The sequence below is a fragment of the Lissotriton vulgaris genome, chromosome 8 (assembly GCF_964263255.1).
Source record: "Lissotriton vulgaris chromosome 8, aLisVul1.2, whole genome shotgun sequence".
Taxonomy (NCBI): Eukaryota; Metazoa; Chordata; class Amphibia; order Caudata; family Salamandridae; genus Lissotriton; species Lissotriton vulgaris.
The window spans coordinates 442,046,849-442,073,087 of record NC_141696.1 but is presented as its reverse complement, the minus strand read 5'-3'; the positions used below and the strand labels follow the sequence as shown (position 1 = coordinate 442,073,087).

The 26,239-nt window shown below is 52.7% G+C and overlaps 1 protein-coding gene across 1 annotated transcript in view; it reads left to right on the top strand.

Moving 5' to 3' along the window:
* Positions 1 to 26,239, top strand: part of LOC147697156 (uncharacterized) — a 1,724,744-nt gene that overhangs the window by 1,540,607 nt on the left and 157,898 nt on the right. The window contains exons 9-10 of the mRNA XM_086936112.1: positions 2,061 to 2,075; positions 3,156 to 3,160. Coding sequence (XP_086792238.1) covers positions 2,061 to 2,075; positions 3,156 to 3,160 — 20 coding nt within the window. The remainder of the gene's footprint in view (positions 1 to 2,060; positions 2,076 to 3,155; positions 3,161 to 26,239) is intronic.

Genomic DNA, 26,239 nt, shown 5'->3' with positions numbered 1-26,239 from the left:
CCGGTACTCACTTCATTTACTGGGAGAATGACCTCCTGTATTCTGAACCTAAAGTTGCTGAACCTGGGTCGTCCCGTGCACTGGTGAAACCCCAGAAGTTCAGAGCCTTCCTACTGGGGCTGGCTCACGACGTTCCATTAGCAGGACATTTGGGGCAGGACAAGACCTTTGAAAGGTGTGTCACCCACTTATCTGAAAGAGACACGTTAGTGATAGATTCCTTACCTTAAAATATCCCCAGGCGTCAGACTGGATCCGGAAACTTTTGTGTAGCAGTAACCCTGCACGTCTGTAGGCGTCGTCTGCGGCACCGCGTCCATCACCGGCGTTGTGGGCGCCGTGATGATGTCGTCGGAGTACTTAGACGCCGCCTCCGCATGCTGACGTCAGTTCTTCTTTTTTCCGCGCCAGCAAGTGCAGATCTGGAAAAAGCAGTACTTCTAGTCACTTTTTGACTAACTTTTTGGATCATTTTGATTATCTTTTCAAAGTCGTTCGACTCCGATCGGTGCCATAGGGAAGCCCGGCTTTAAGCACTGCGAGGATTGCGACCGCACGATGTCGGTCATGCATCCTCACCACCTGTGCCTAACTTGTCTAGGCGTCGACCACGATGACAAGGTCTGCTCCGACTGCCGGGCCCTCTCTTCGAAAGCCAGGCGGGAGCGGTCCCGCAGGTGACTCGAACTCCAGCAGTTGGTCTCGCGCCGCGAGAGGTCCCGGTCCCACGGGAGGTCGAGGAACAGGTCGCGGGCTCGGAGCCACCACAGCTCTGAGAGTCGGCAACACTCCACCGGGTCGAAGTCGTCGTCAGTTAAGAAGCACAAGAAGTCGAAGAGGCGTCATCGCTCTTCTTACTCCCCCCGACGCTCGCGCGATGCGGCCGGGGGTTCAGGTGATTCCGCCCACGTGGCTCCGTCGGAGTCGCGGGCGCCGCGTCCAGCCCCATGCCCTCTGGTCCCTGGGTGAAACACGACGCCGGGGGAGATCGAGCGCTTCCTCATGGCCATGAGGTCCCTCTCTCCTCCGACGGGCTCCGCGGTGCCTTCGGATCCAGCGGATCCGTCTGGGGCCCCTAGCGGGTCGGGAGCTTCGGCCCCGACGCCGTCGAGTGCTTCGGCCCCGACGCCGCCTTCGGGCCCGGCGCCACAGGGCCCCACGGTCCCAACGCCGCCGGCGCCTCAGGGCCCAACGGTCCCGCCGCCACCGGTGCCTTCGGGTCCCGCGCCGCCGGCGCCTTCGGGCCCGGCGCCGCGGGACCCCACTGGACCCCCTTCGGTATCTGGGTTGTCGCAGGTGGACCTTACGATCCCCCCGGCGTCGGTCCATCAGGTATCACCTCCGGCACCGTCCTCGGGCGACGCCGTCACCGATGCCTCCCTCGCTCCGGGTCCGACGTCGGAACGGCGCCGCTGGGCACCGCTCTCGACGGCGCTTGGGGAGTTTTACTTCAATGAACCGGCCCCATTAATTGACAACCCTGAGTATCAGGAGATGGGTGATGAGGAGTGTTGGGAAGGGTCTGAGGACCCTCTGACCCAAGAGTGTCAGTCTCAAGAGGACTGGCCAGGTGACCTTGGGATGCCAGTGGTCTGGACACCTCTCCAGACACTGGTTTTGTCTCGCCTCCTACCGTGGCTTCGGAGGAGGGGGCAACTTACAGTGTGGTGTTGATGAGGGCTGCCAAGGCCTTGGGCCTTGAGCTCCCCGTCGCGGCTGTGAGAGGTCCTTAAGCCGCAGTCATGCCCGACAGAGCCTCTGCTGCCGTTTAATGAGGCCTTGACCGACGTTCTTTTGGGCCATACTACGTTCCTGCAGTGGTACGGGCTTCTGAGGTGGAACCCAACAGAATACCAAGCCCACGTAATTTTGAACACTGCCCGGGCGAGTATGGACGAGGAGTTTAATTCCACGGGTGGGGCTGCTAGTATTCCCACTATGCAGGATATGATGGGTGCCATTAACGCACTACAAAGTCAGATGCAGGATCTAAGACAAGAGAATGTGGGTTTAAGGCAGGAATTGGGTACGATGAAGGTCCGAGAACAATCACAGCCTAGGGGTCATGTGCCCGTGTTGCAGCCCGCGACATTCCAGTATGATAGAGGGGCCGGACAGGGTTCTAGTACCGGTGCTCCTATTGCTGTAACGGTTACGTCACCTGTCACGGTGCCTTTGGCGGCTCCAGAACGGTTCTCAGGGGACAGTGAGAAGTTTAGCACCTTTATGAATCAGTGCCGCTTGCACTTTATGTGTAGGCCTACGGCCTTCCCGGATGACTCGGCTAAAGTCGCCTTTATCATTTCATATTTGGCTGGCACAGCTGCCCTGTGTGCTATCCCCCTTGTGGATAACGATGATCGAGTATTGTACAATTTCCCTGCTTTTCAGGAATTAATGCGGGGTCTCTTTGCTAAGCATGCTTTCATGCAGGCCAGTGATGCGGAACTCTTAAAGCTGCGGCAGGGCAGGCAGGATTTGTTGACGTACATCTCCACATTTAACCGACTGGTGTCTGAAACTCAGTGGCCTATGGCCAAAAGGACTTCATTGTTCTATCAGGGTCTGTGTGAGGAGCTTAAAGACATAGTGTCTCAGGTGGTTGATCCTCCCAACGATTGCGCTGCTTTCATCGATCTCGTGGTCAAGTTAAATCATAGGCTTTCTGAGAGACGTGGAGAACGCAATCGCTTTCAGGTATCTCGTGGGGGTATGCCAAACATGAGGCGAAACCTGTTGTGGAGCACAAAACAACTCCTGAACCAATGGATATAGGAGGAGTAAGAGGGCCATTGACCGCAGAAGAAAAGAAGCGAAGGAGAGAGAAGAATTTGTGTTTGTATTGCGGTCAGGGAGGTCATTACGCCAGGGAGTGTCCTGTAAAGCCTTCTAGTGCACCGTCTGGTAAGAGGAAAGAGGATAGCTTGTATCCATCAGGACAGTGGTCCTTGTTGTGGGAAGGACCTAGGGGTACGTACGATGTCATGGGTGCAGTAGACAGGGTACCTAGACATTTGTTATAGCGGCTTCTTTGCTGCTTTCATCTAGCAATAGAGTGCCAGTGTTGATCCCAGTGTGTTTTGATCTCATTGACGCTCCTTCCTTTGGTGTAGTGTTAGGGGTACCATGGTTACAAAAGCACAATCCCAAGATAGATTGGGTTCAACGTTTAGTGACCTTGGACTCTGCGCATTGTTTAAAGAACTGCTATCAGGAGGCTACGGATTGGGTGACTCCTTTAACGTGTGCAGTAGGTAGTGTGGGTTCTGTCCCTTTGCAATATGTGGCCTTCCGGGACGTCTTTGATGAGGGTCATGCTCAGGGGCTCCCTCCTCACCGGCCTTTTGATTGTAAGATCGACCTGGTTCCGGGTGCCACTTTGCCATGTAGTCGCATTTATGCGCTCTCGGAACCAGAGGTACTACATGTAGGAAGGTGGATATCTGACTATGGTTGCCCCCAACTTTTTGCCTGGTGTTTTGCTGGTTTTTCGACTTAGTTGACCTGGGGCCCTGCTATTCAGGACCCCAGGCCCACTGCTCTCTCTGTAAAATGGATTCCATGTACCCTAGGTGCATTTACCAATTGGTACTGGGCCACCTTATCAGTCCCTGTACAGCATACCTTAGGTATCCAGGGCATAGGTGTACCCAGGGCCTACCAGGGGCTGCAGCATGTATTATGCCACCCCTGGCTGGCCACCCAAATCTGACACAACTGGATGCACGACAGCTGGGGCAAGGTGGTGTAATCACCCTTTGCTTTAGATATAGTATTCCTATATCTAACCCTAAAATGGACACATATATTCCTATCAGTCACTCCTATGGCAGGCCTTATCAATCCTGAAGGCAGAGCGCTTGGAATTATGTGAGATGGTGCTCTGGCATGAGCTGAGCCCATTTGCAGCTTGCGGAACCAAGTCCTAATAGCTGTTCCATGATAACGCTATACCATATACTCTTAAGTGCATTATGTACCTCGCGGTCAAATGCTAACTTGGGCATAGCGTTATCAAAACATGTTGAGTAAGGTGTCATATGAATTGGAATACTAACCCCTCGCCAATTCTGGCGACGGGGTTAGCATTCCACCCTTCGAGAGGGACACGACATGTATGTAACTGTGAACCCCGGTTAAAGTTAACTCGAGCCTCAGCATCACAAAATGGATGCTGCCACCACAGACACAAGTCTGACCTCCTGCTGCTGGGAGTCCTTCCAGCGAGGAGAGCTCGGACAAAGGGTTTCCTGTCAGGGGCAGTGCTAGCACCATCCCAGACAGGGTTTTGTGTATCCCAGGTAGGCAGGGCTGAGAGGAAGGTGACTGCAAGTGGCACCCCGGTGCTCACTGTGCATATGCCGGCTCAAACCAGTTCCAGGGGCACCCCAGCCTCTGAGTTGGGGAAAGTCCGGACAAAGGAGAGGGGTGTAACCACCCCCCTCCTGGTCCCACCCATGGGCAGGACCTAGTCGCGTGCCAGCCCCTTTTCTTAGGATAAAGGTAGGAGCGGGCCCCCTTTCCAAATTAGGTAATCTTGAATCTTGAACTACTTTCCACGAAAGGAACTCTTGACTTTCTCTGAAGACTCTCCCTTGTGGCTAAGGAGTAGCCACCCTGCACCCGCAGGCACCACCTAAGCATTCCGGTTTGCTGCACGTCCATCCTCTGGATCAAGACTGCCCAGCTCGACGAGACCCGGATTCCCTGGCATCTCTGACCTCTACCTGCATCATCAGCCCAGCTGAGATTCGTGGGTGTGACGAGGCCTGAGGGACGGCCATCTTCAAAACCGGCACGACGCTTAACCAGCACGACCGCCGAGGGATCCTCGAGTGAGTGCTTTGGAGTTTGAGAAGCCCTAACCCTGAGCAGCTCCAGCACCGAAGTCCAGCCCCCCAGCATCCACGAGATCTGCGTGGGGCCCTTCTGCTCTTTACTGCTCACCGCATTGTCCGGTCACTTGCCTGCTGGCTAGTGGCCCACCACGACGATTACACCGCTGGTCTGGTTGCTCCAGACTGGCCCTTGCTCCCTTCCAAAAGAGGAGCACCCCGGACCCTCCTGGTCCACTCCAGACACCGTCTTGACTCCACCGCGTGGGCTTGACTTTGTCAAGGTTTGTTGCCCCAATCCTGGGTCCAGCATCGCCGACAGCAGACACCTTCGTGGGACAGTTCGCACCTCCAGCCTGGTCGCCGACAACGCCTCCTAGCCCGTGTGACTGCAGAGTCCAGGTTCGCCCACTCACCTGGTCGAGGTGACTTCATCCGGTGCCATCCTGGTGCCCACACAATCACTGGCTAGTGATTAAGAACTGAGTCCCCTCTTCTTTCAAGTCATCTCCATCACCGATCCAGGCTTGGATCACACCGAACATCTTCACTGGTCGCCTGCCAGCAACTTCTTCTTTCAGGCTCCATAGACTACAACGAGGATTCCCGACGTCTTTTGAACCCTATGCAGCCGCGGCCCCTGGGCTAGGTAACCTGAGCATTTCAGTGCTCCAACGTAGGTTCACTATCTAAGTGTCCAGATCCTTTTTCGTTTTTAGTCTACCTAGTCGGATTCGTCCGGAAACAGTGACTTTAGAAATACTAGCCTCCATAGACTTTGTCACGCATCCCGCGTGAGAGTGCACACTCTGCACCCGATCTCCCTAGGCCTCCTGCTCCTAACCTTAGGGTTCAGTAGTGTAGTCCTAGCCATCCTGAAGCCTCTGGATCTTGTTACTTACCTGCTAGTATTTCGCATTCCACTTTTAGTGTATATGGTTTTTCGTGCACCTCGGGCATTTGTGTAAATTGTGCAACTTAAAGTATTTTCTTAAGAGTTTTGTATTGTGCTTAGCTCCCTGACTCATAAAGAGTTCAGGGTAGACTTGTTATAAATAAATATCCTTTATTTTTCATAACAACTTGTGTGGTGTCCTTTCACTTGATGTTCAAGGGGTATATGTGGGGGTATAACAGCTGGCTTAACAGGCCCTCTAGAGTTTAGCCTAAAGACTGCTCTTGTCCATGCTACTAGGATAGCTGGTCTATAAGGTTGACTTACAACCAATCATCAATAAGGGTCGTTTGGTATGATACACAGTGATCACTAGAATAGTGAACACTATATATCAGGCCAACTTCTCACACTACATCTCAAGGATTATCTGGATGAGATGTTAAGTAAGGGGTTTATTCGTCCCTCATGTTCGCTGGTGTCCTCGGCCATCTTTTTTATTCCGAAAAAGGAGGGCACTTTGCGGACATGTGTGGACTATAGGGCCCTGAACAAGGCCACGGTGAAAAACAAATATCCACTTCCACTTATTCCTGTGTTATTATATCAGTTGTGGAAAGCCACAGTGTTCACCAAGTTAGATCTGCGGGGCGCATACCATCTTATACGAGTCCGCCCCGGGGATGAGTGTAAGACCGCGTTCAGGACTAAGTATGGCTTGTTTGAGTATTGTGTGATGCCATTCGGCTTGTGCAATGCGCCTGCAGCATTTCAGTTCTTCATTAATGAAGTTTTCCGAGAGTATCTGGACATAAGTGTCATCGTATATCTTGATGACATATTGATCTTTTCAGAGACTAGTGATGAACATCAAGACCATGTGATACAAGTGCTGCAGAAATTAAAGGATTATCATCTGTATGCCAAATTAGAGAAGTGTCAGTTTAGTACCCCAAAGGTGGAGTTTTTGGGTTTCATAGTTTCAGCAGAAGGAGTACAGATGGACCCCAGAAAGATCGAGTCTATCATAGCCTGGCTGGTACCTACTACGGTCAAGGATATACAGGTCCTTTTGGGGTTCGCTAATTTCTACCGGCGGTTTATCGCACACTTCTCTGATGTAGTGGCACCCATGACACGCTTATTGAGGAAGGGGGTTCCCTTTGTCTGGTCTATAGAGGCACAGGAGGCATTCCAGCAGTTGCTTGGGAAATTCACGACAGCGCCCGTGTTGGTGCATCCTGATCCTGCCCTGCCTTTCTTCGTTGAGACAGACGCATCATTGTGTGCAGTGGGTGGGGTGTTGTCGCAGAGAGACATCGAGACAGGAGCTATGCACCCCATTGCCTTCTTTTCGAAGACGTTGTTTCCTGCTGAGCGTAATTACACTGTGGCAGAAAGGGAGTTACTGGCGGTTAAACTGTCTTTTGAGGAGTGGAGCCATTATCTGTGGGGGGCGAGACATACCATCACTATTTACACTGATCATAAGAAATTGAAGTTCTTTCGTTCTGCTCGTGCCTTGTCACCACGCCAGATGCGGTGGGTTCTTTTTTTCAACGAATATGATTTTGTTATTACCTATAGGCCCGCGGCACAGCAGGCGAAATCTGATGCTCTCTCTCGCATATATGTGGATGTAAGGGATGCTGGATTGTCAGGAGACGTACGCCCTATGATAGCTGGTGATCGCATTGTAGGGGTAACATCGGTGGACGAATTTACAGCATCCGTGAAGGACCGTCTAAATCAGATGGACCTAGTTATTTATTTATTTATTAATAATATTTATAAAGCGCGAACAATGGCCCTTGGGCGTCTCGGCGCTGAATTATCTGCAGGTATTTACTCCAAAGAGGAGAGGGTCTGAATTTACTGGTTAAACAGCCAGGTTTTTAGCTGTTTGCGAAATGACCAGAGTGAAGGGCTTATTTTTATTGAATGGGGCAAAGTGTTCCATAGTTTTGGGGCTGATACCAGGAACCTTCGATCCCACCAAGAAACCGATTTGGTACGGGGAACCATTAGGTCATTTAGAGTGGACGAACGTAACGATCTGGGAGGACAGTAAGGAGTCAGATTTTGTGTGAGGAAAGCAGGTCCTTGGTTGTGCAGAGCCTTGTACACAATACAGAGGGTTTTGAACTTAATCCTATTTCTAATTGGTAACCAGTGTAGGTGTCTAATGGTTTCTGTAGTGGATTGATATTTAGGAATTCTGCCCAGGAGCCTGGCTGCTGAATTCTGGATAACTTGCATTTTATTTATGACTCTTACTTGTGCATTCTGATAGATACATCTGCCGTGTGGATTCCTCACCTTGTGAATATCCCCCTTGCGTCAGCAACGTTCGGAAAATTCTTCGTAGCATGCCGGCGTGGACGACGTCATAGGAGCACGGCTTCACGCGCGACTCCGTCTGACGTCACCGACTCCACATAAGGCCCACGTCGGCGTGATGACGTCAGTTCCCTTTTTTCCGCGTCGTCGACGCTAACGGTTTCTGGGATCTTCTGCGATACTTTTGTATCTATTCGCTGTTTAGCTGTAATTGTTTCACTATCGGATTTCGCTTCATCGCCGGAGATGTCGTCGAGGAAGACAGGCTTCAAACAGTGTGGTTCCTGCACCCGGATGATGTCGATCACCGATCCGCATCCCGTCTGTCTGTGGTGTCTTGGTTCGGGACACGATGTCAAGAACTGTCGTTCCTGTGACAAGATGAACCCCAAAGCCTTGCGTGAGCGGGAGGCGAAGCTTCTGCTTGCTAAGGTGAAGGAAAGGGAAGCCGGAAGGTCTTCGAGGTCAGTGTCCAGGCGCTCGAAGTCGAGACAACGGTCGCGGTCGAAGTCAAGGTCGGCTTCGAGGGCGAAGTCGAGGTCGGCTTCGAAGGCCAAGTCGAGGTCGAGAGAGAGATCAAGGTCCAGAGGGAGGTCGAGGTCCGGTTCCAAGTCGGCCTCGGGCCATGCTTCGGGCTCCTCGAGAAAGAAGCATAAGAGGAGTAAACATCACTCCAGACACCACTCTGGCAAGGAGTCTTCGGATTCGAGGAAGAAGTCGAGAAAACATCATAAGGACTTCGTGTCTCCTTCTCCAGCTCAGTCTCACGTTGGTTCTCCAGTTCATGAGCCGGAACCGGATCTGGAGTCGCACCATTCATCGGTGCATGAAGAAGAGGTTCCTCGAGCACCGACTCCGGTTGTGGAGCCTGAAGAACAAGAGGGCCAGGGTGCGCCCTTGCCGGATCAGCCTCCTTCGGAGCGGCCGTTGGGTTCGTACCCCCCCTTTCCAGGTCCAGGTCAGGATCCCTCGCAGTTTTTAAACGCCATGTTTGGTGTTTACTCGAGGGCGATGTACCCCGCTGGTGCGCCTATGGGTCCCATGGGTCCTTTGTCTTTCAATTTGGGTGTGCCCCAGGCTTATGCCCCGGCCCCATTTATGCCGTTTATGCCGACGCCTTGCACTCCTTGGCTCGGTACGGCGCCGCCGAGGTCGTCGACTTCGCATGCGGCTTCGCCGACTCCGGATCGGCCTCGGGTGGATTCGGATCGTGGCACTTCCCGTCCTCCGGCTCCTCGCTCGACGTCGGCTCCGGCGCCGTCGGAGTCGTTACCGGATCCATCGACTTCGGTCCGTATGGTGTGGTCGAGGCGCAGGGCACAACGCCTCTTGGAGGAGAAGGAGTTTGTGGACTCCGAGGTTGAGGAAGGAGAGTTGCATGAGGGGGATTGTTTTGAGGACCTTCAGGATGCAAGTGGCTTGGAACTTTCTCCTGAATGGGGTTTGCCAACCGTTTCTGACACACCATCTAAGGACTTGGCACCCTATCATGTTGTCATAAAGAAGGCTGCAGAGTTGCTAGGCTTGACTTTGCCCACAGTTGAATACAAGCCCAACATCCTTACGGAAGTGTTGCATTCGCCCTCTTCTATTGTGGAGCCTACGCTTCCTTTTACGGATGCATTGACTGAACCGATAAAGGAGGTCTGGAAGAGGCCTTTATCTGCTCCTGCAGTTTCCAGGTCAGTGGCAAGGCGTTACAGGGTGGCTCCTGATGACCCTGAATTTCTTTCCTCGCATCCTGCACCGGAGAGTCTGGTAGTGCAGGCCGCCTGTTCCAGCAGGGCTGCGGGTTCTTTCCCTCAGGTGCCAGCAGACAAGGACTCAAAAAAACTGGACCAGTCTGCTAAAAAGATTTTCTCCTCGGGTAGCATGGCCTTGAAGTCCACCAATGCTACTTGCCTCTTGGGGAGATACGTTCACGCGTTGATGGACTCTGTCAAACAGCTTTCTGCTAAGCTTCCAGAGGACGATAAGAAGAACTTTAACGAGGTGGTCGCTGATACTCAGGCTGCAGCTCGTATGGTCATACAGAGTGGTATGGACACGGCGGACTCTGTTGCCAGAATTATGGGCTCCACTGTGGCTACAAGAAGGGCTGCATGGCTTAAGTCCTCTGATTTTTCTACTGACGTTCAGTCTACTCTGTTGGACTTACCGTTTGATGGGACAGGTCTCTTTGGCAAGAAGGCTGACGTAGCTCTGGAGAGATTCAAAGACAGTCGGGCTACGGCGAAGTCTTTGGGCCTTCAGACGAGGGGCTCTGTGACTAGAAAGTATAGGGGTTTTGGCAGATCCAATTTTCGTCCCTACAATCAAGGACAGCAGCAGCAGCAGCAGCGCCAGAATCCTCTGTATAAATCCTACAGAGGAAAGCAAAGGGGCCGTGGTCGTGGGCGCCAGGTCTCCTCCTCCTCCTCCTCTTCCTCTAATAGCCAACCCCCTCCCCCTGCAGCAAAGCAGCCCTAGATCCGCCATTCTGGATCATGTGGCTCCGGTGGGGGGTCGGCTTACTCATTTTCTACGGGATTGGGAATTGGTTACATCGGATCTTTGGGTTCTCAATCTCGTAGAAAATGGGTATGCACTTCCTTTCCAGGAGTTCCCTCCCAATTACCCTCCTTGCCAGGGTTTTTGTTCGGAGGACCACCTTGTTCGCTTGCAGGAAGAAGTCCTGGCTTTGTTCAAGAAAGGTGCGATAGAGGTGGTTCCAGAGCAGGAAAAGGGTCAGGGATGCTACTCCCGGTATTTCCTGATCCCCAAGAAGGATGGCAGGTTACGTCCAATCCTGGACCTCAGGATTTTGAATCTCTATCTCAAGCAGGAGAAATTCAAAATGCTCACTCTTGCGCAGGTTCTTCAAGCGCTGTTGGAAGAAGACTGGATGGTGTCGATCGACTTGCAGGATGCGTATTTTCACATCCCGATCCTGAAGTCGCACAGGAAGTATCTCCGTTTTACGGTGGGATCGCAACACTACCAGTTTGCGGTCCTTCCGTTTGGTCTTACTACTGCGCCTCGAGTTTTCACCAAGGTGATGGCAGTGGTGGCTGCACATCTCAGGAGGTCGGGGATACCTGTATTCCCGTACCTGGACGACTGGCTGATCAAAGCGGAGTCGCCCGAGAAGGTGCTTCATCACCTGCAAGAAACATCGCAGCTGTTGTTCAGGTTGGGTTTTTCAATAAATGTGCCCAAATCTCACCTGGTGCCCTCCCAGCGCAACCTGTTCATAGGTGCGGTACTGGACACTACTGTATGTCGTGCATTCCCTCCTCCGCAAAGGATTCGCGACATACAGGAAATGATTCCTTTATTTCACAATGGAGCGGTTGTTCCGGTCCTGAAGGTCCTTCGCCTGCTCGGTCTGATGGCTTCTTGCATTCTCCTGGTCAACCATGCACGCTGGCACATGAGGGCACTCCAGTGGTGCCTCCGCAGGCAGTGGTATCAACACAATGGAGATCTCGGGGAGTCAGTGAGGATCTCCAGAGAAACTGCAGCGGATCTGTCTTGGTGGGGCGTGGAAGGCAATCTGTCACAAGGAAAGCCTTTTCAGCTTCCACCATCGGTGGCCACGGTGATAACGGATGCTTCCACTCTAGGGTGGGGTGCTCATCTGGGGGATCTGGAGGTCAAGGGTCTTTGGTCTCCAGAGGAAAGGCTGCTTCACATCAACCTTCTAGAGTTACGGGCGATACGTCTGGCACTCAAGGCCTTCCTCCCTTCCCTTCGCGGTCGGTCAGTTCAAGTCCTGACGGACAACACGACCGCGATGTGGTATGTCAACAAGCAGGGAGGAGTGGGGTCGCAGTGTCTCTGCAGGGAGGCTCTGCGCCTCTGGTCCTGGGTTCAGGACCACCAGATTTGTCTGATGGCAAATCATCTGGCCGGGGTTCTGAACGTGCGCGCAGACATTCTCAGTCGTCAGTTCTCTGCCGACCACGAGTGGAGGCTTCACCCGGAGGTTGTTCGTTACGTCTTTCAGATGTGGGGGACTCCTCGGGTGGACCTGTTTGCCACTTGCGAGAATGCTCACTGCCCGTCATTCTGCAGTCTCCAGTATCCGATGCAAGGAGCATTGGGGGACGCGTTTCAGTTGAGCTGGAGAGGTCAGCTCCTTTACGCGTTTCCTCCCATACCCTTGATTCCTCGGGTTCTGAGGAAGATTCGCCAAGACCGGGCCCAAGTCATTTTGGTCGCCCCGGATTGGTCAAGAAGGGTGTGGTACACAGATCTTCTCCACCTCTCCTCTCACACGCCGCTCCGTCTCCCTCTCAGGGCAGACCTCCTCTCTCAGATGGAGGGGCAGGTTCTACACCCCCACCTCCAGACATTACACCTTCATGCATGGAGATTGAACGGGGCAATCTGAACTCTTTCTCTCTCCCTAACGATGTGGTGGATGTCATACTTTCTGCCAGGCGTGACTCCACCAAGTCCATTTATTCGTATAGGTGGAATAAGTTTGTGTCTTGGTGTAGGGAGAGGGATGTTGACCCGTTAAAGGCTCATTTGTCTGATATTTTGTTGTTTGCTCTTTCTCTGGCACGGCAGGGGTTTGCTGTTGCCACTGTCAAGGGATACCTTTCGGCTTTATCGGCATTCCTCTGCTTGCCGGATCAGCCCTCTCTTTTTAAATCACCTGTGGTTTTAAGATTTTTGAAGGGGCTCACTAATAAGTTCCCTCCTTCTCCCTTTATTGTTCCTCATAGGGACTTGAATCTTGTGTTAACCTATCTGATGGGTTCGCCGTTTGAACCCTTACACAAGTGTCCAATGAGGCTTCTTTCTTTTAAGACGGTCTTCTTAGTTGCAATTACCTCGGCAAGGAGGGTAAGTGAGCTTCAGGCTCTTAGTTCCAAGCCCCCGTTTTTGTCCATCCATGCTGAAAGAATGGTTCTTAGGACCAGGGCTGCTTTTCTGCCTAAGGTGGTTACTCCCTTCCACCTAGGTCAATCCATTACCCTTCCTACCTTTTATCCTCCCCCACACCCTTCCAAGGAGGAGGAGAGGCTTCATCGCCTGGACCCGAAGAGAGCGGTTAGCTTCTATCTTGATAGGACTAAAGACTATCGTATAGACGATCAGCTCTTCGTGGGTTTTGCTGGCTGCAAGAAGGGCAGAGCGGTGCACAAGCTCACACTTTCCAGATGGATTATCCTGTGCATCAAGATTTGCTACTCTCTGGCGGGTAAGGACCCTCCTGAGGGTATTAGAGCTCATTCAACTAGAGCAAAGTCTGCTACTTCTGCATTGTCTAGGGGTGTTCCTGTTGAGGACATTTGCAGGGCCGCGACTTGGGCCTCCCTCCACACTTTTGCAAAGCACTACTGCTTGGATGCTGAGGTGAGGAGGGACGGCCACTTCGCGCGCTCTGTTCTCCAAGATTTCCTGGTGTAGCAGAGTGGACACCCTCCTCCGGGAGTGGGGACTGCTGTGGGAATCTATTCACAAGGTGAGGAATCCACACGGCAGATGTATCTATCAGAAGAACAAGTTACTTACCTTCGGTAACACTTTTTCTGGTAGATACAATATCTGCCTGTGGATTCCTCACTGACCCACCCGCCTCCCCGTTGTCCACTCTGCTATACCTGGTGTTATGTGCAAATGTAATTATGATTTTATCTGATTTTGTATAGTTTTGCACTTTGAATGCATTTGTTTTGCATGTACTGTGTACATTGTGTATATATATATATATGTACTTGTTGGTCCGTCCGGGTGCCTCGAAGGCACGGAAAAAAGGGCGGAACTGACGTCATCACGCCGACGTGGGCCTTATGTGGAGTCGGTGACGTCAGACGGAGTCGCGCGTGAAGCCGTGCTCCTATGACGTCGTCCACGCCGGCGTGCTACGAAGAATTTTCCGAACGTTGCTGACGCAAGGGGGATATTCACAAGGTGAGGAATCCACAGGCAGATATTGTATCTACCAGAAAAAGCGTTACCGAAGGTAAGTAACTTGTTCTTTATGAACAAAGCATTGCAGTAGTCCAAAGTGGACAATACCAGCGAAGTTACCAAGATTTTACCGGCCGTTTCGGGGAGGAAGGGAAGGATTTTCTTTAGGAGTTTTAGTTTGTGAAAGGCGGAGGAAGCAATTTGATTGGCGTGTGGGAGAAAATTGAGGCGGTCGTCGAAGATCACTCCCAAGTTCCTCACTTTACTGACAGGTTTAGGGGGGGGTCCAAGGGACACGGGCCACCAAAAAGAGGACCATTCTGGGGTCAGTTGTCCAAAGATGACCACTTCCGTCTTATCGGAATTAAGTTTTAGGCAATTGGAGGCCATCCAGTCCTCAATTGCCAACATGCCCTCTTGAAGTCTTCGGCTATTTTGTGGCCGTTATTTTTAATGGCGAGGACCAACTGCGTGTCGTCTGCATAGGAGGTAAGGCTCATCCCGTATGCTCGAATGATGTTGGCTAGGTCCGACACATAGATGTTAAAAAGTGTCGGACTTAGGGATGAGCCTTGAGGTACCCCACATGGCAGCGACAGATTGGATGATTGAAAGGAGCCCAGTGTGACAGCCTGAGTCCTGTCAGCCAGAAAAGATGCTAGCAGTTTCTTGGCTGTTTGTTGGAAACCCATGTTTTCGACACAATCGATCAGAATAGAATGATCGACTGTGTCGAAAGCAGCCGACAGATCTAGCAGTATTAATACTGCTGTCCCCAACGTCTCGGATGGTTCTGATGTCATCTGCGGCTTTAATTAGAGCCGTCTCCGTACCGTGAAATCGGCGGAAGCCAGATTGGGTCTCATCGAGTAGATGGTGTTCCTCTATAAAAGCAGACAGTTGTTGGGTCATTGCTTTTTCGGCTATTTTTGTCAGGAATGGAAGGCTGGCAAGTTCCTTGGTTGTCACTACCCCAGGTATTGGTCCAGGACGGTCTGTTGTATCATGAGGGTTGGTTGTTTGTTCCCCCTGCATTGAGAGAATCAGTGTTGCAGTGGTGTCATTCTTCTGCATTGGTAGCACACCCAGGGGTACAGAAAACAAAGGAAATGCGTCTGCGGTGGTTTTGGTGGGATACCTTGGCCCGGATCATACAGGGTTACGTGGCTGCCTGTCCAGTTTGCGCCACTAGTAAGCCTACACATACTAAACCGTCTGGGCTAATACAGCCCTTGGAAGTACCACCGACTCCCTGGCATACGGTTAGCATGGATTTTGTAACTGACCTTCCTTCTGCCTTAGGGTTTACGGCCATATTTGTAGTGGTGGATATGTTTACAAAGATGGCCCATTTTATCCCATTGCCTAAAATACCTACGGGGAAGGAGATGGCATCAGTGTTCATGAATGCAGTGGTGAGGATCCATGGGCTGCCTTCGGCTGTGGTATCGGACAGGGGAGCTCAGTTCGTATCCCATTTTTGGACAGAGCTTTGCTCTGTGCTGCAGGTGAAGATTAGGTTGTCCTCTGCATATCACCCACAATCTGACGGGCAGACCGAGCGCACGAACCAAACCATGGAACAATATCTTCGGTGCCTCGTGTCTTCTTTGTCATGTAGTTGGGTGACGGCTCTCCCTTTGGCGGAGTTTGCATATAATAACAGCTTGCACTCCGCTTTGGGAATGCCGCCTTTTTTTTGTTCAATGGGGTACCATCCTAGGGCCTTAGCTATACAACCTACGGGTCATGTGCCAGCCATAGATGATGTGTGTAAGACGTTGAGTACCATCTGGGACGTTGCCCGGGTTAATTTACGGGAGGCCAAGGCCACAATGAAAATACAGGCTGATAAGCATTTGGCGCCGGCTCCTGCCTACAGGGTGGGTGAGCAGGTGTGGTTGGCCACTCGTAACCTCAGAATGCAGGGGTCCCGTAAATTGCATCCTAGGTACGTGGGTCCTTTTTCCATTGTGCAGGTGATCAACCTGGTGGCTATGAAGTTGGGATTGCCCGATGACTACAGGATTCATCCTGTATTTCACATGTCCCTATTGAAGCCTTATGTGCCATCTGACCAGAAGTTGCCGCCTCCACCTCCTTTGTTGGTTGATGGTCAGGAGGAATTCGAGGTTCATGCTATCTTGGATTCCCGACGTAGGAGGGGTCAGTTGTTTTATCTAGTGGATTGGAAGGGGTTTGGACCTGATGATCGGACCTGGGAGCCGGCTGGTGGGGTGCATGCTCCTAGGCTGGTTCGGTTGTTCCACAGACGCCATCCCTCTAAGCCCCGTCTGGAGGGGAGGGCTGTTGGGGGGCAGGTACTGTTAGGATCCCGGCACCTCTGTCCTCTTTCTATGGCCATGTCTTTCGCTGTCACATGACTTACCAGGGGAGGGTATTTAGTTTTGTTACACCCCTGTAGTGGTGCTTGGTATCTTTCCATGTTTGGTTCCAGGTCCTGGGTATATGGTCAAGAGATCGGTTCCTGATTTAGTCTGCTCGCGGGCCCGCGAGCACAGTCTTCAACCTCCTTCATCTGTTCCCTGCCCTGCCTTTCAGTCCCGTGATCGTGTTCCTGATTCCTGATTCCCCTCCTCTCCCCTTCCGAATTCCGCTTTTTTGCCGAAAGCACCCTATTGTTCGGACTGCCAGATTTTGGGGTTACTGGGGATCCAGAACCCCTTATGTTTTAGAGACTAGGTGGAGATTGCTGATACTGACGCGCGGCTGTGCGTTTATGTTTTGTCTCCCGTCTCTACTTCCGCATATTTTGCAGCCTGGTAGCATCGTTGTGCTGGTTTGGGTGTATTCCAAAAAACAATTTGATGGACAGAATGTAGATCAATGCCTTACATTCACCCCAGTACAAGGATCTGGGCCTAAATCCATCGTTTTTTGCACTCCACACCACCCTGGGTCAGATAATGGCTTTATGCAAATCAGCTCTGACCCTGTGCCCCATGGGAACAGTCCAGTCCGAACTACAACAGCCATATCTTTCCCAGACCGGAATCAAGCATCCGAGGACCGGACCGGTTTCGAGGTAACACCTCTCATCAGCCCGGCTAGCTTGACTCCAGTGGTGTGGAGGCTCTGGGACCCACGTCTGAGCTACCCCAGTACACTCAGGGAGAAAATTACAAAAAACAATTTGATGAACAGAATGTAGATCAATGCCTTACATTCACCCCAGTACAAGGATCTGGGCCTAAATCCATCGTTTTTTGCACTCCACACCACCCTGGGTCAGATAATGGCTTTATGCAAATCAGCTCTGACCCTGTGCCCCATGGGAACAGTCCAGTCCGAACTACAACAGCCATATCTTTCCCAGACCGGAATCAAGCATCCGAGGACCGGACCGGTTTCGAGGTAACACCTCTCATCAGCCCGGCTAGCTTGACTCCAGTGGTGTGGAGGCTCTGGGACCCACGTCTGAGCTACCCCAGTACACTCAGGGAGAAAATTACAAAAAGCGTTCTCTCCAAGGAATGCAGACACAAAGGTCCTGATCTTTATCGTTTTCCCTTCTGCCCTTTGAGTCCTTCTTTTAACGTGTGGATAAGACTAAGTAGGGTTTTTTTCTGTCCTTAGCTGACTTTTTCCCCCTCATTGTTATTGGAGACGGGTTTTGGGATTAGTTCATTTCATGTTGGCCCCTTGTACTTCTTCAACACATTGAAGATGCCTTCACAAGACCATCAGTGCACCAATACCTGGTAAGAGAGTCAATGTGTTATTTATTGAAAGTGAACGACATGGTCATGGCAAAAGAAGGGATGGGGACACAGTCTGGTTTTCCCTATGTAGTAACGTGCCTTATTCTTTAAGTGCAGCGACGTGGAGGTTGTTATCCTGGTCAGACGTTGTCCCTCCCCTGTCTCTTCCCTTGTTATTCCCACCCTCTCCCGATGTTCATCTGATTGCTCAGTGTGAGGTTTCCATTGAGCGGCAGGTGGGCAGGGGTAGCGGGTTGGGCCATACAACGTTCCTGCAGTGGTACGGGCTTCTGAGGTGGAACCCAACATCATCCAGGCGTCCACTTCCCAGACCGCATTCCCGTTGGCTCTGCCGGACAGGAAATCCAAGAGGTACGAGATGTAAAGTAAAAAGGTCTTCTCCTGCCTTAGTCTGGGACTGCGGTCTTCCAACACCGCATGCCTCTTGGGCCAAGCCCTTGTGGAGGGCCGGGATGCAGCAAGATATTCTATCCGGTGTGGGCTGGATACCACCGACTCACTAGATAGAGCGATGGCAACGACGGTGGCGATTAGACGCCACGCCTGGTTGTGGTCCGCCAACTTTTCGGCAGATGTCCAAAACACATTGATGGACATGCCGTTTGATGGCCGTCGCCTTTTTGGCGACAAGGCAGACCATGCGCTTGAGCGCTTTAAGGACTCCAGGGCTATGGCTAAGCCCTTGGGCCTCTCGGCCCGCGCCAGCAAATGGGTGCCATTCGCTCCTTTCGTGGCCAAGGAAGGGGCGCCCCCACACGTGCTGCCAGCCACATGCCGCAGGCAACCATCCAGCGCGGTGGCGGCCGTGGATATCGCCATGGAGGCGGTTGGGGACAACGGTGAGGCCAGTCCACACCCTCCCCTGCAGCATCCACCTCTAAACCCTCCTAGTCCGTGCTTTTTCGCCGATGTGACGCCAGTGAGGGGCAGGGTTCGCCATCACCACTCTCACTGGCGCATTGTCACTTCGGACAGGTGGGTGCTGCAGATCGTCCGAAGGGGCTACTCCCTCCCCTTCGAGACGACTCCTCAAGCCATGCCACCGCAACACCACCGGGTATCGGGGGATCATTTGAGGCTTCTCCAGGAGGAAGTTTCGGCCCTCTTGGCCAAGGGGGCCATCGAGCGCGTTCCTGGGCCAGAAGTAGGACTTGGTTGCTACTCCCACTACTTTCTGGTACCCAAGAAGGGCAAAGGGGGCCTACGCCCTATCTTGGACCTACTGAACGTCAACGGCTTCCTCCCAAAGGAGAAGTTCAAAATACTGACTCTGGCTCAGGTCTTGGCTGCCCTGGACCTGGGAGACTGGATGGTAGCGTTGGACTTGCAGAATTCCGATTTCCACATCCCCGTCCTGCCGGCCCACTGGCGCTACCTGCGGTTCACGGTAGGCCACGAGCACTTTCAGTTTACCGTGCTCCCCTTCGGCCTTACCAGCTCCCCCACGGGTGTTCACGAAAGTGGTAGCGGTGGTCGCAGCTCATCTGCGCAGGTTAGGGGTTTCAGTCTTCCCCTACCTCGACGACTGGTTGTTGAAGGCGGGCTCGCCCCAGACAGTCATCAGCCACCTCCAGACGACGGCAGACCTCTTGCACCAGCTGGGGTTCTCCATCAATGTGCCGAAGTCACACCTGTGCCCCTCTCAGAAGCTCCTTTTCATCTGAGCGGTTATCGACCCGGCGCAGTTTCGGGTTTACCCACCGGAACAGCGGGTTCGGGATATACAGGCTTTGATTCTAATCTTTCAGCCTTTATCCCGAGTTTCAGTCAGGTTGACGCTGCGGCTTTAGGGGCTGATGGCTTCCTGCATCTTTCTGGTGCATCACGCCCGTTGGCGGATGCGGGCTCTGCAGTGGGACCTGAAGTTTCAGTGGGCCCAGCATCAGGGCAACCTGTCCGACCATGTCCTGATCTCGGCGGGCACTGCGAGACAGCTGCAGTGGTGGCTCACGGACCGCGATTGGGTCAGCGGCAGATCCCTCTCCCTTCCCCAACCGGAGCACGTAGTTGTGACGGACGCGTTCCTCCAGGGCTGGGGAGGCCACATGGGAGAGGTGGAGGTCAGAGGCCTCTGGTCTCCGGCGGAGTCCCGACTCCATATCAACCTTTTGTAGCTGCGGGCGATTCGTCTAGCACTGAAGGCATTCCTCCCCTCTGTCCGGGGGAGTGTAGTGCAGGTATTCACGGACAACACCACCGCCATGTGGTACTGCAACAAACAGGGTGGGGTGGGGTCGTGGACCCTCTGCCAGGAGGCTCTGCGCCTCTGGCAAAGGCTGGAACATCAGGGTGTGACCCTGGTGGTTCTACACCTGGCAGGTCCTCTGAACGCCAGGGCGGACAAACTCAGCCGCCGGTGCATGATGGATCACGAATGGCATCTGAACTCGGACGTGGCGCAAGGTCTCTTTCTGCAGTGGGGAGAGCCTTGGTTAGATCTATTCACCACCGAAGAGAATGCGCAATGTCATCAGTTCTGCGCGTTGGAATTTCCTAGGTGGCACTCGCTCGGAGACGCTTTTTGTCTCGAGTGGAGTTGCGGTCTGTTGTACGCCTTTCCGCCTATACCATTTCTGCCCAGAGTGCTGAAGAAGATCAGGCACGACCAGGCACAAGTCATCCTTGTGGCTCCGGACTGGGCACGAAGGTACTGGTATCCCGAGCTACTCAGTATGTCAGTCGATCCCCCCGGTTCGTCTGCCTCTTCAGGAGGACCTCCTGTCGCAGCAGCAGGGGACGGTCCTCCACCAGAACCTGTCCAGTCTCCACCTCCATGCTTGGGGATTGAGCGGGGACAGTTGAGGCCATTTGACTTGCCTCCTGAGGTCTGTAACATCATTCTGGCAGCCAGGCGTCCCTCCACAAAGTCGTTATACGCCTGCAGGTGGAACAGGTTTGTGGCATGGTGCACAGCAAAGGCTGTGGATCCTCTTTCTGCCCCTCTTTCTGAGGTTCTTCTCTTCCTTCTTTCTCTTGCCCAGCAGGGCTCTGCTCTGGGCACTATCAAGGGCTACCTTTCTGCTCTTTCAGCCTTCTTGAGGCTGCCTGATCAACCTTCTTTGTTAATCGATTCTTGAAAGGCATCACACATACGTTCCCTCCTGTTCCCTTCGTGATGCCTCAGTGGGACTTGAACCTGGTTATTACTTTTCTGATGTGCGCTCCCTTTGAGCCACTTCACAACTGTCCTCTCTGCCTCCTTACGTTGAAGACAGACTTCCTGGTAGCCATCACCTCTGCCAGGAGAGTGAGTGAGCTCCAGGCTCTATCCTGTAAACCTCCTTTCCTTTCGGTCCATCTGGACAAGGTTGTGTTGAGGAAAAGGCCCTCTTTCCTGCCCAAGGTAGTCACAGCCTTCCACATTGTGCAATCCATCTCCCTGCCCACTGTCTTTCCGCCTCCGCATCCCTCAAGAGAGAAAGAGAGGCTCCACTTTCTGGACCCAAAACATGCGCTCTCTTTCTATCTAGATCGCACATGCTAGTTCTGGGTGTATGACCAGCTCTTTGTTGGTTACGTGGGCGCCAAGAAGGGGAAAGCGGTACACAAACGGACCATCTCGGGGTGGATCATATTGTGTATCCATGCTTGCTACTCCTAGGCCAAGAAGGAACCCCATGTTGTGCTGAGAGCTCATTTCACTCGAGCCACGGCGACTACAACTGCCTTGGGCAGGGGAGTGCCTTTGCAGGACATTTGCCAGGCAGCTATGTGGGCCTCGCTGCACACGTTTGCAAGACACTATTGCCTGGACAGCCAAGTCCGGAGGGATGGCTTCTTTGGCCGTTCCGTCCTCCAGGACTTTCTGGTGTGATTATTGGTTTGCAGACCCACCACCGGGGTTGGTATTGCTGGGGTATCTATTCTAAGGTAAGGAATCTATCACTAACGTGTCTCTTTCAGATGCACAAGTTACTACTTGTGTAACAATATATCTGTAAGAGACATTAGTTAGTGATAGATTCCTTACCGACCAACCCATCCTCCCCGTTCTGCGAACCGATATTTAGGGTTAAGGTCATCCCCTTTCAGGGCCCTAGTTTCAAGGCACCAGTGTTGGTTTTTAGCATAGCTCTGCGTTTCTGGCGCGGTAAAGCTGTGTCTAAGAACTGACGTCAGCACGCAGAGGCGGCATCTAAGTACTCGGACGACGTCATCACGGCGCCGCCGCCAACAGACGCGGAGCCACAGACAACGCCTACCGACGCGCAGGGGTACTGCTACGCAAAAGTTTCCGGATCCAGTCTGACGCCTGGGGATATTCTAAGGTAAGGAATCTATCACTAACTAATGTCTCTTACAGATATATCGTTACACAAGTAGTAACTTGTGCTTATTGGCCCCAGATGCGCAAGACTTCAGATGTGCATTGCAGGACCTGTCAGACTTGCCAGGCAAGTGGGAAGAGTGGGTGGAAGCAGAAGGCTCCTCTCCAGCCCTTCCCGGTGGTCAGTACACCATTCCAGCGAGTGGGATTTGACATAGTTGGGCCTCTGGACCCCAGGACAGCCATGGGCAACAGGTTCATCCTGGTCCTGGTGGGTCATGCCATCCGGTACCCTGAAGCCATCCCTCTGAGGACCGTGACGGCCCCCCTGGTGGGACAGGCACTGATAGGAATTTTCTCCCGAGTGGGATTCCCTCTAGAGGTGGTATCTGACAGGGGCACCAATTTCATATCCAAGTATATGAAATCCCTTTGGCAAGAGTGTGGTGTAACCTACAAATTCACCACACCTTACCACCCCCAAGGAAATGGGTTGGTTGAGAGATTCAACCGAACTCTGAAGGGCATGATTATGGGTCTGGAAGAATCCATGAGGCGTAAGTGGGATGTCCTCTTGCCATGCCTTCTCTTTGCATGCTGTGAGGTGCCTCAGAAGTCTCTAGGATTCAGCCCCTTTGAGCTTCCGTATGGTCACCCAGTGAGAGGACCTCTGAGTTTGGTAAAGGAAGGCTGGGTGCAATCTCCCCAGGAAACCTCCCCAGAATGTATACAGTTACATGCTGGCCTTCAGAAACCAAACCAGGTGATTCAGGCAACTTGCTGAGGCAAATCTGGAAGCCAGCCAGGAAGAGATGAAGCGGTGGTACGAACAGAATGCCACTCTGGTAGAGCTTCAACCTGGACAAAAGGTGTGGGTCTTGGCCCCAGTGGAGCCTTGTGCACTTCAGGATAAGTGGACAGGTCAATTCGAGGTTGTGGAGCGCAAGAGTATTGTCACCTACCTGGTGGACTTGCAGTCTCCCAGGAACCCTTTGAGGGTCCTACATGTTAACCGCCTTAAGCCCCACTTGGAAAGGTCCGAAGTGGGCATGCTCTTGGCAACTGATGATGGGATGGAGGAGGAGACTGAGCCTCTTCCTGACCTCTTGGTAGCCTCAGAGCGAGATGGGTCAGTGGATGGAGTTAACCTCTCACCCACCCTGACGCCAGAACAACAGGATGATTGCCGACAATTGCTGGGGCAGTTTCCAGATCTGTTCTCCCTGGTTCCTGGTATCACAGATTAGTGCGTCCATGATGTGGATACAGGAGACAGCTTGCATGTAAAGCACAAGGCTTACAGAGTAACTGACAGGGTCAGAGCCTGCATCACGGAGGAGGTCTCCAAAATGCTTGCTCTAGGGGTGGTTGAATCCTCCAGCAGTCCTTGGGCCAGCCCAGTGGTCTTGGTCCCAAAGACTGCAGCGCCGGGAGCCACACCTGAACTCCAGTTCTGTGTGGACTACAGAGGACTCAATTCAGTAACCAAGACTGATGCGCACCCCATCCCCAGAGCTGATGATCTCATCAATCGGTTAGGGGCTGCTCAGTTCCTCAGCACGTTTGATTTACCGTCTGGGTACTGGCAGATCGCCTTCACTGATGGGGCCAAAGAGAGGTCAGCATTCTCCACACCAGATGGGCATCTCCAGCTCCGGGTTATGCCATTTGGAATGAAGAATGAACCTGCCACCTTCCAGAGATTGGTCAACCAGGTGTTGGCTGGACTGGCTGAGTTCAGCGCCGCCTACCTGGATGACATTACAGTGTTCAGCAGCACACGGGAAGAACACTTGCAACACCTCTGGGAAGTGTTGATAGCACTGCGCAAGGCAGGCCTCACGATCAAGACAAGCAAGTGTCAGATCGGGCAGGGTTCAGTGGTGTACTTGGGACACCAAGTGGGGAGCGGCAAGGTGGCACCCCTACAACCCAAGATTGAGACTATCCTGGCTTGGGAGCCCCCCAAAACCCAAACTGAAGTGAGAGCCTTTCTGGGTCTCACACGGTACTACAGCAGGTTTGTCAAGGGGTATGGCAGCATTGTTGCGCCCTTGACAGAGCTGACTTCTAAGAAGCAGCCCAGGAAAGTCGTCTGGACTGACACCTGTCAGAAAGCTTTAGACACACTGAAAACAGCCATGGGCACGGCGCCCGTGCTCCTGACTTCTCCAAGGAATTCCTAGGGCAGACAGACGCTTCAGAGCATGGTGTAGGGGCTGTTCTCTCACAGATGACTGAGGAGGGCTGGGACCAAGCTGTAGCCTTCATCAGTAGGAGGTTACTTCCCCGGGAACAAAGGTGGAGTGCAATTGAGCGAGAAGCATTTGCTGTGGTCTGGGCATTGAAGAAGCTAAGACCCTACTTGTTTGGGTCTCACTTCCGGGTTCAGTCAGACCACAGGCCCCTCAGATGGTTGATGCAAATGAGGGGTGAGAACCTAAAACTGTTGAGGTGGTCCATTTTCCTACAGGGTATGGACTTCACGGTGGAACATCGCCCTGGCACAGATGACGCCAATGCTGACGGTCTGTCCAGGTTTTTCCGCCTTAGTGTTGAGGAACTCTCTGGGGTAGGGTAGTTCTCCCCACATTCCAGCTGGAGGGGACACGTGTTAGACCTTGTACTTTGGCGTGAGTCTCCCTTCCACTTTTTGCTAATGTGCCTCAGATGTTTTGCTGGTGTTAGCTGCTCAGGGCACTGTGCCACAGCCAATCCGTGCCGCAGTGCAAGTGCTCCCAATGTAAAGTCTATCTGTAATTGATTTCCATGATTGGCTCATTTGTCTTACTATTAGTCCCCAGTAAAGTGCACCAGGAGTGCCAGGGCTTGTAAGTACAAATACTGCTAGTGGGCCTGCAGCGCTGGTTGCGCCACCCACAGAAGCATCCTCTTAAAATGTATCTAAGATCTGCTATTGCAGAACCTGCGTGTATTCTGGTACTGTCATGCTGGCTGGGCAAGTGCACACACTTGCCAGCCTCTAAACCTTCCCTTCACTTCATGTGAGTCACCCCTATGGTAGGCCCTAGGGCAGGGTGCATTGTAAGCATAAGGTAGGACATGCCCTGATGTGTGTGGCATGTCCTAATAGTAAATTACAGCCATTTTCGTTTTTCACTATTGTAAGGCTACCTACTCTCCATAGGCCAGAATGGGCTGCTGGAATTATTACACTATATAATCCCAATAGACTGAGGGAGCATGGTAGAAAGTCAAGTTTAGTATGCCTGAACTCAGAATAATAAAATACTTCTTTTAGTAAAGTTTATTTTAATATCCTGTGTTTGCAAATGCTACTTTTAGAAAGTTAGCATTTGCTTGCCTAACCATTTCAGCCCTCCTCTGCCAGGATGTGTATCTGCTGTCTGGGTTGTGTGAGTGACAGGGATGGGGATGACAGTTGGTGAATGAAGGGATTACACCAGAGTGGGTGGTGGGAGTGCCCCTTGACTCTGAATAGGGCTGTGCTCGGCCACCACAATGCTGGCTCCACCTCCTGGGGAGCGACTGATGACTCTGCCTGACACCAGGCCCAGGAAGAGGGAGGACTGTCAACAGAGTGCTCCTGACTGTACTTGTCATCTCAATGCTGGCTTCACCTCCTGCGGAGCGCCTGCTGCCCCTGCCCCTCACACTGAAAGAAGAAGCCAGGAACAGCAAAACAAAGTGCTCAGAGAATGAAATGGACTATGCAAAGGCCCCCCTGGCCTGAAAGAACAAAAGAAACTGACTATAAATGGAGGAGCCCAACTCCTAACAAATCAGATCCAGTTTTCCCACAACGAACCTCTGCCCAACTAGAAGGACCAAAGAAGAAGCTGAAGGACTGACCTGCAGTGGCGCCTTGCTGAAGAAGGAGAGGAGAAGACCAAAGAGGACTTTGCTTTGCTGTGCTTAGAACTATCTCCAAGGGCTTGTCTGAGCTTGCCCCCTGAATTGAACCCCAGGACCAATGGGTTCATTGTGCTTTGGCTTGTCTGCAACTTGCAGCCGTGTCTTTCCTCCCGCCGGAGTTAAAGTCTGCACCCCCTCCTAGGGCTGTGGCACCCGGGAGCTTGCCTGCCTTTCTGCCCGTTGAGTGCCTCGCTCTGCCGGAGCCGCGCTCTGGCCCTCGGGTCAGGCCGCCTGCTCCTCTGCCACCCTGCCCGCTATTGGAGAGCGTGGAGTGCTTCCTCGCCCCTCCTGCCGGAATCCTGGTCAAGAGCACATTCCTAAGCCTGTACTGCCACCCGTGCGCTGCATCGTACCT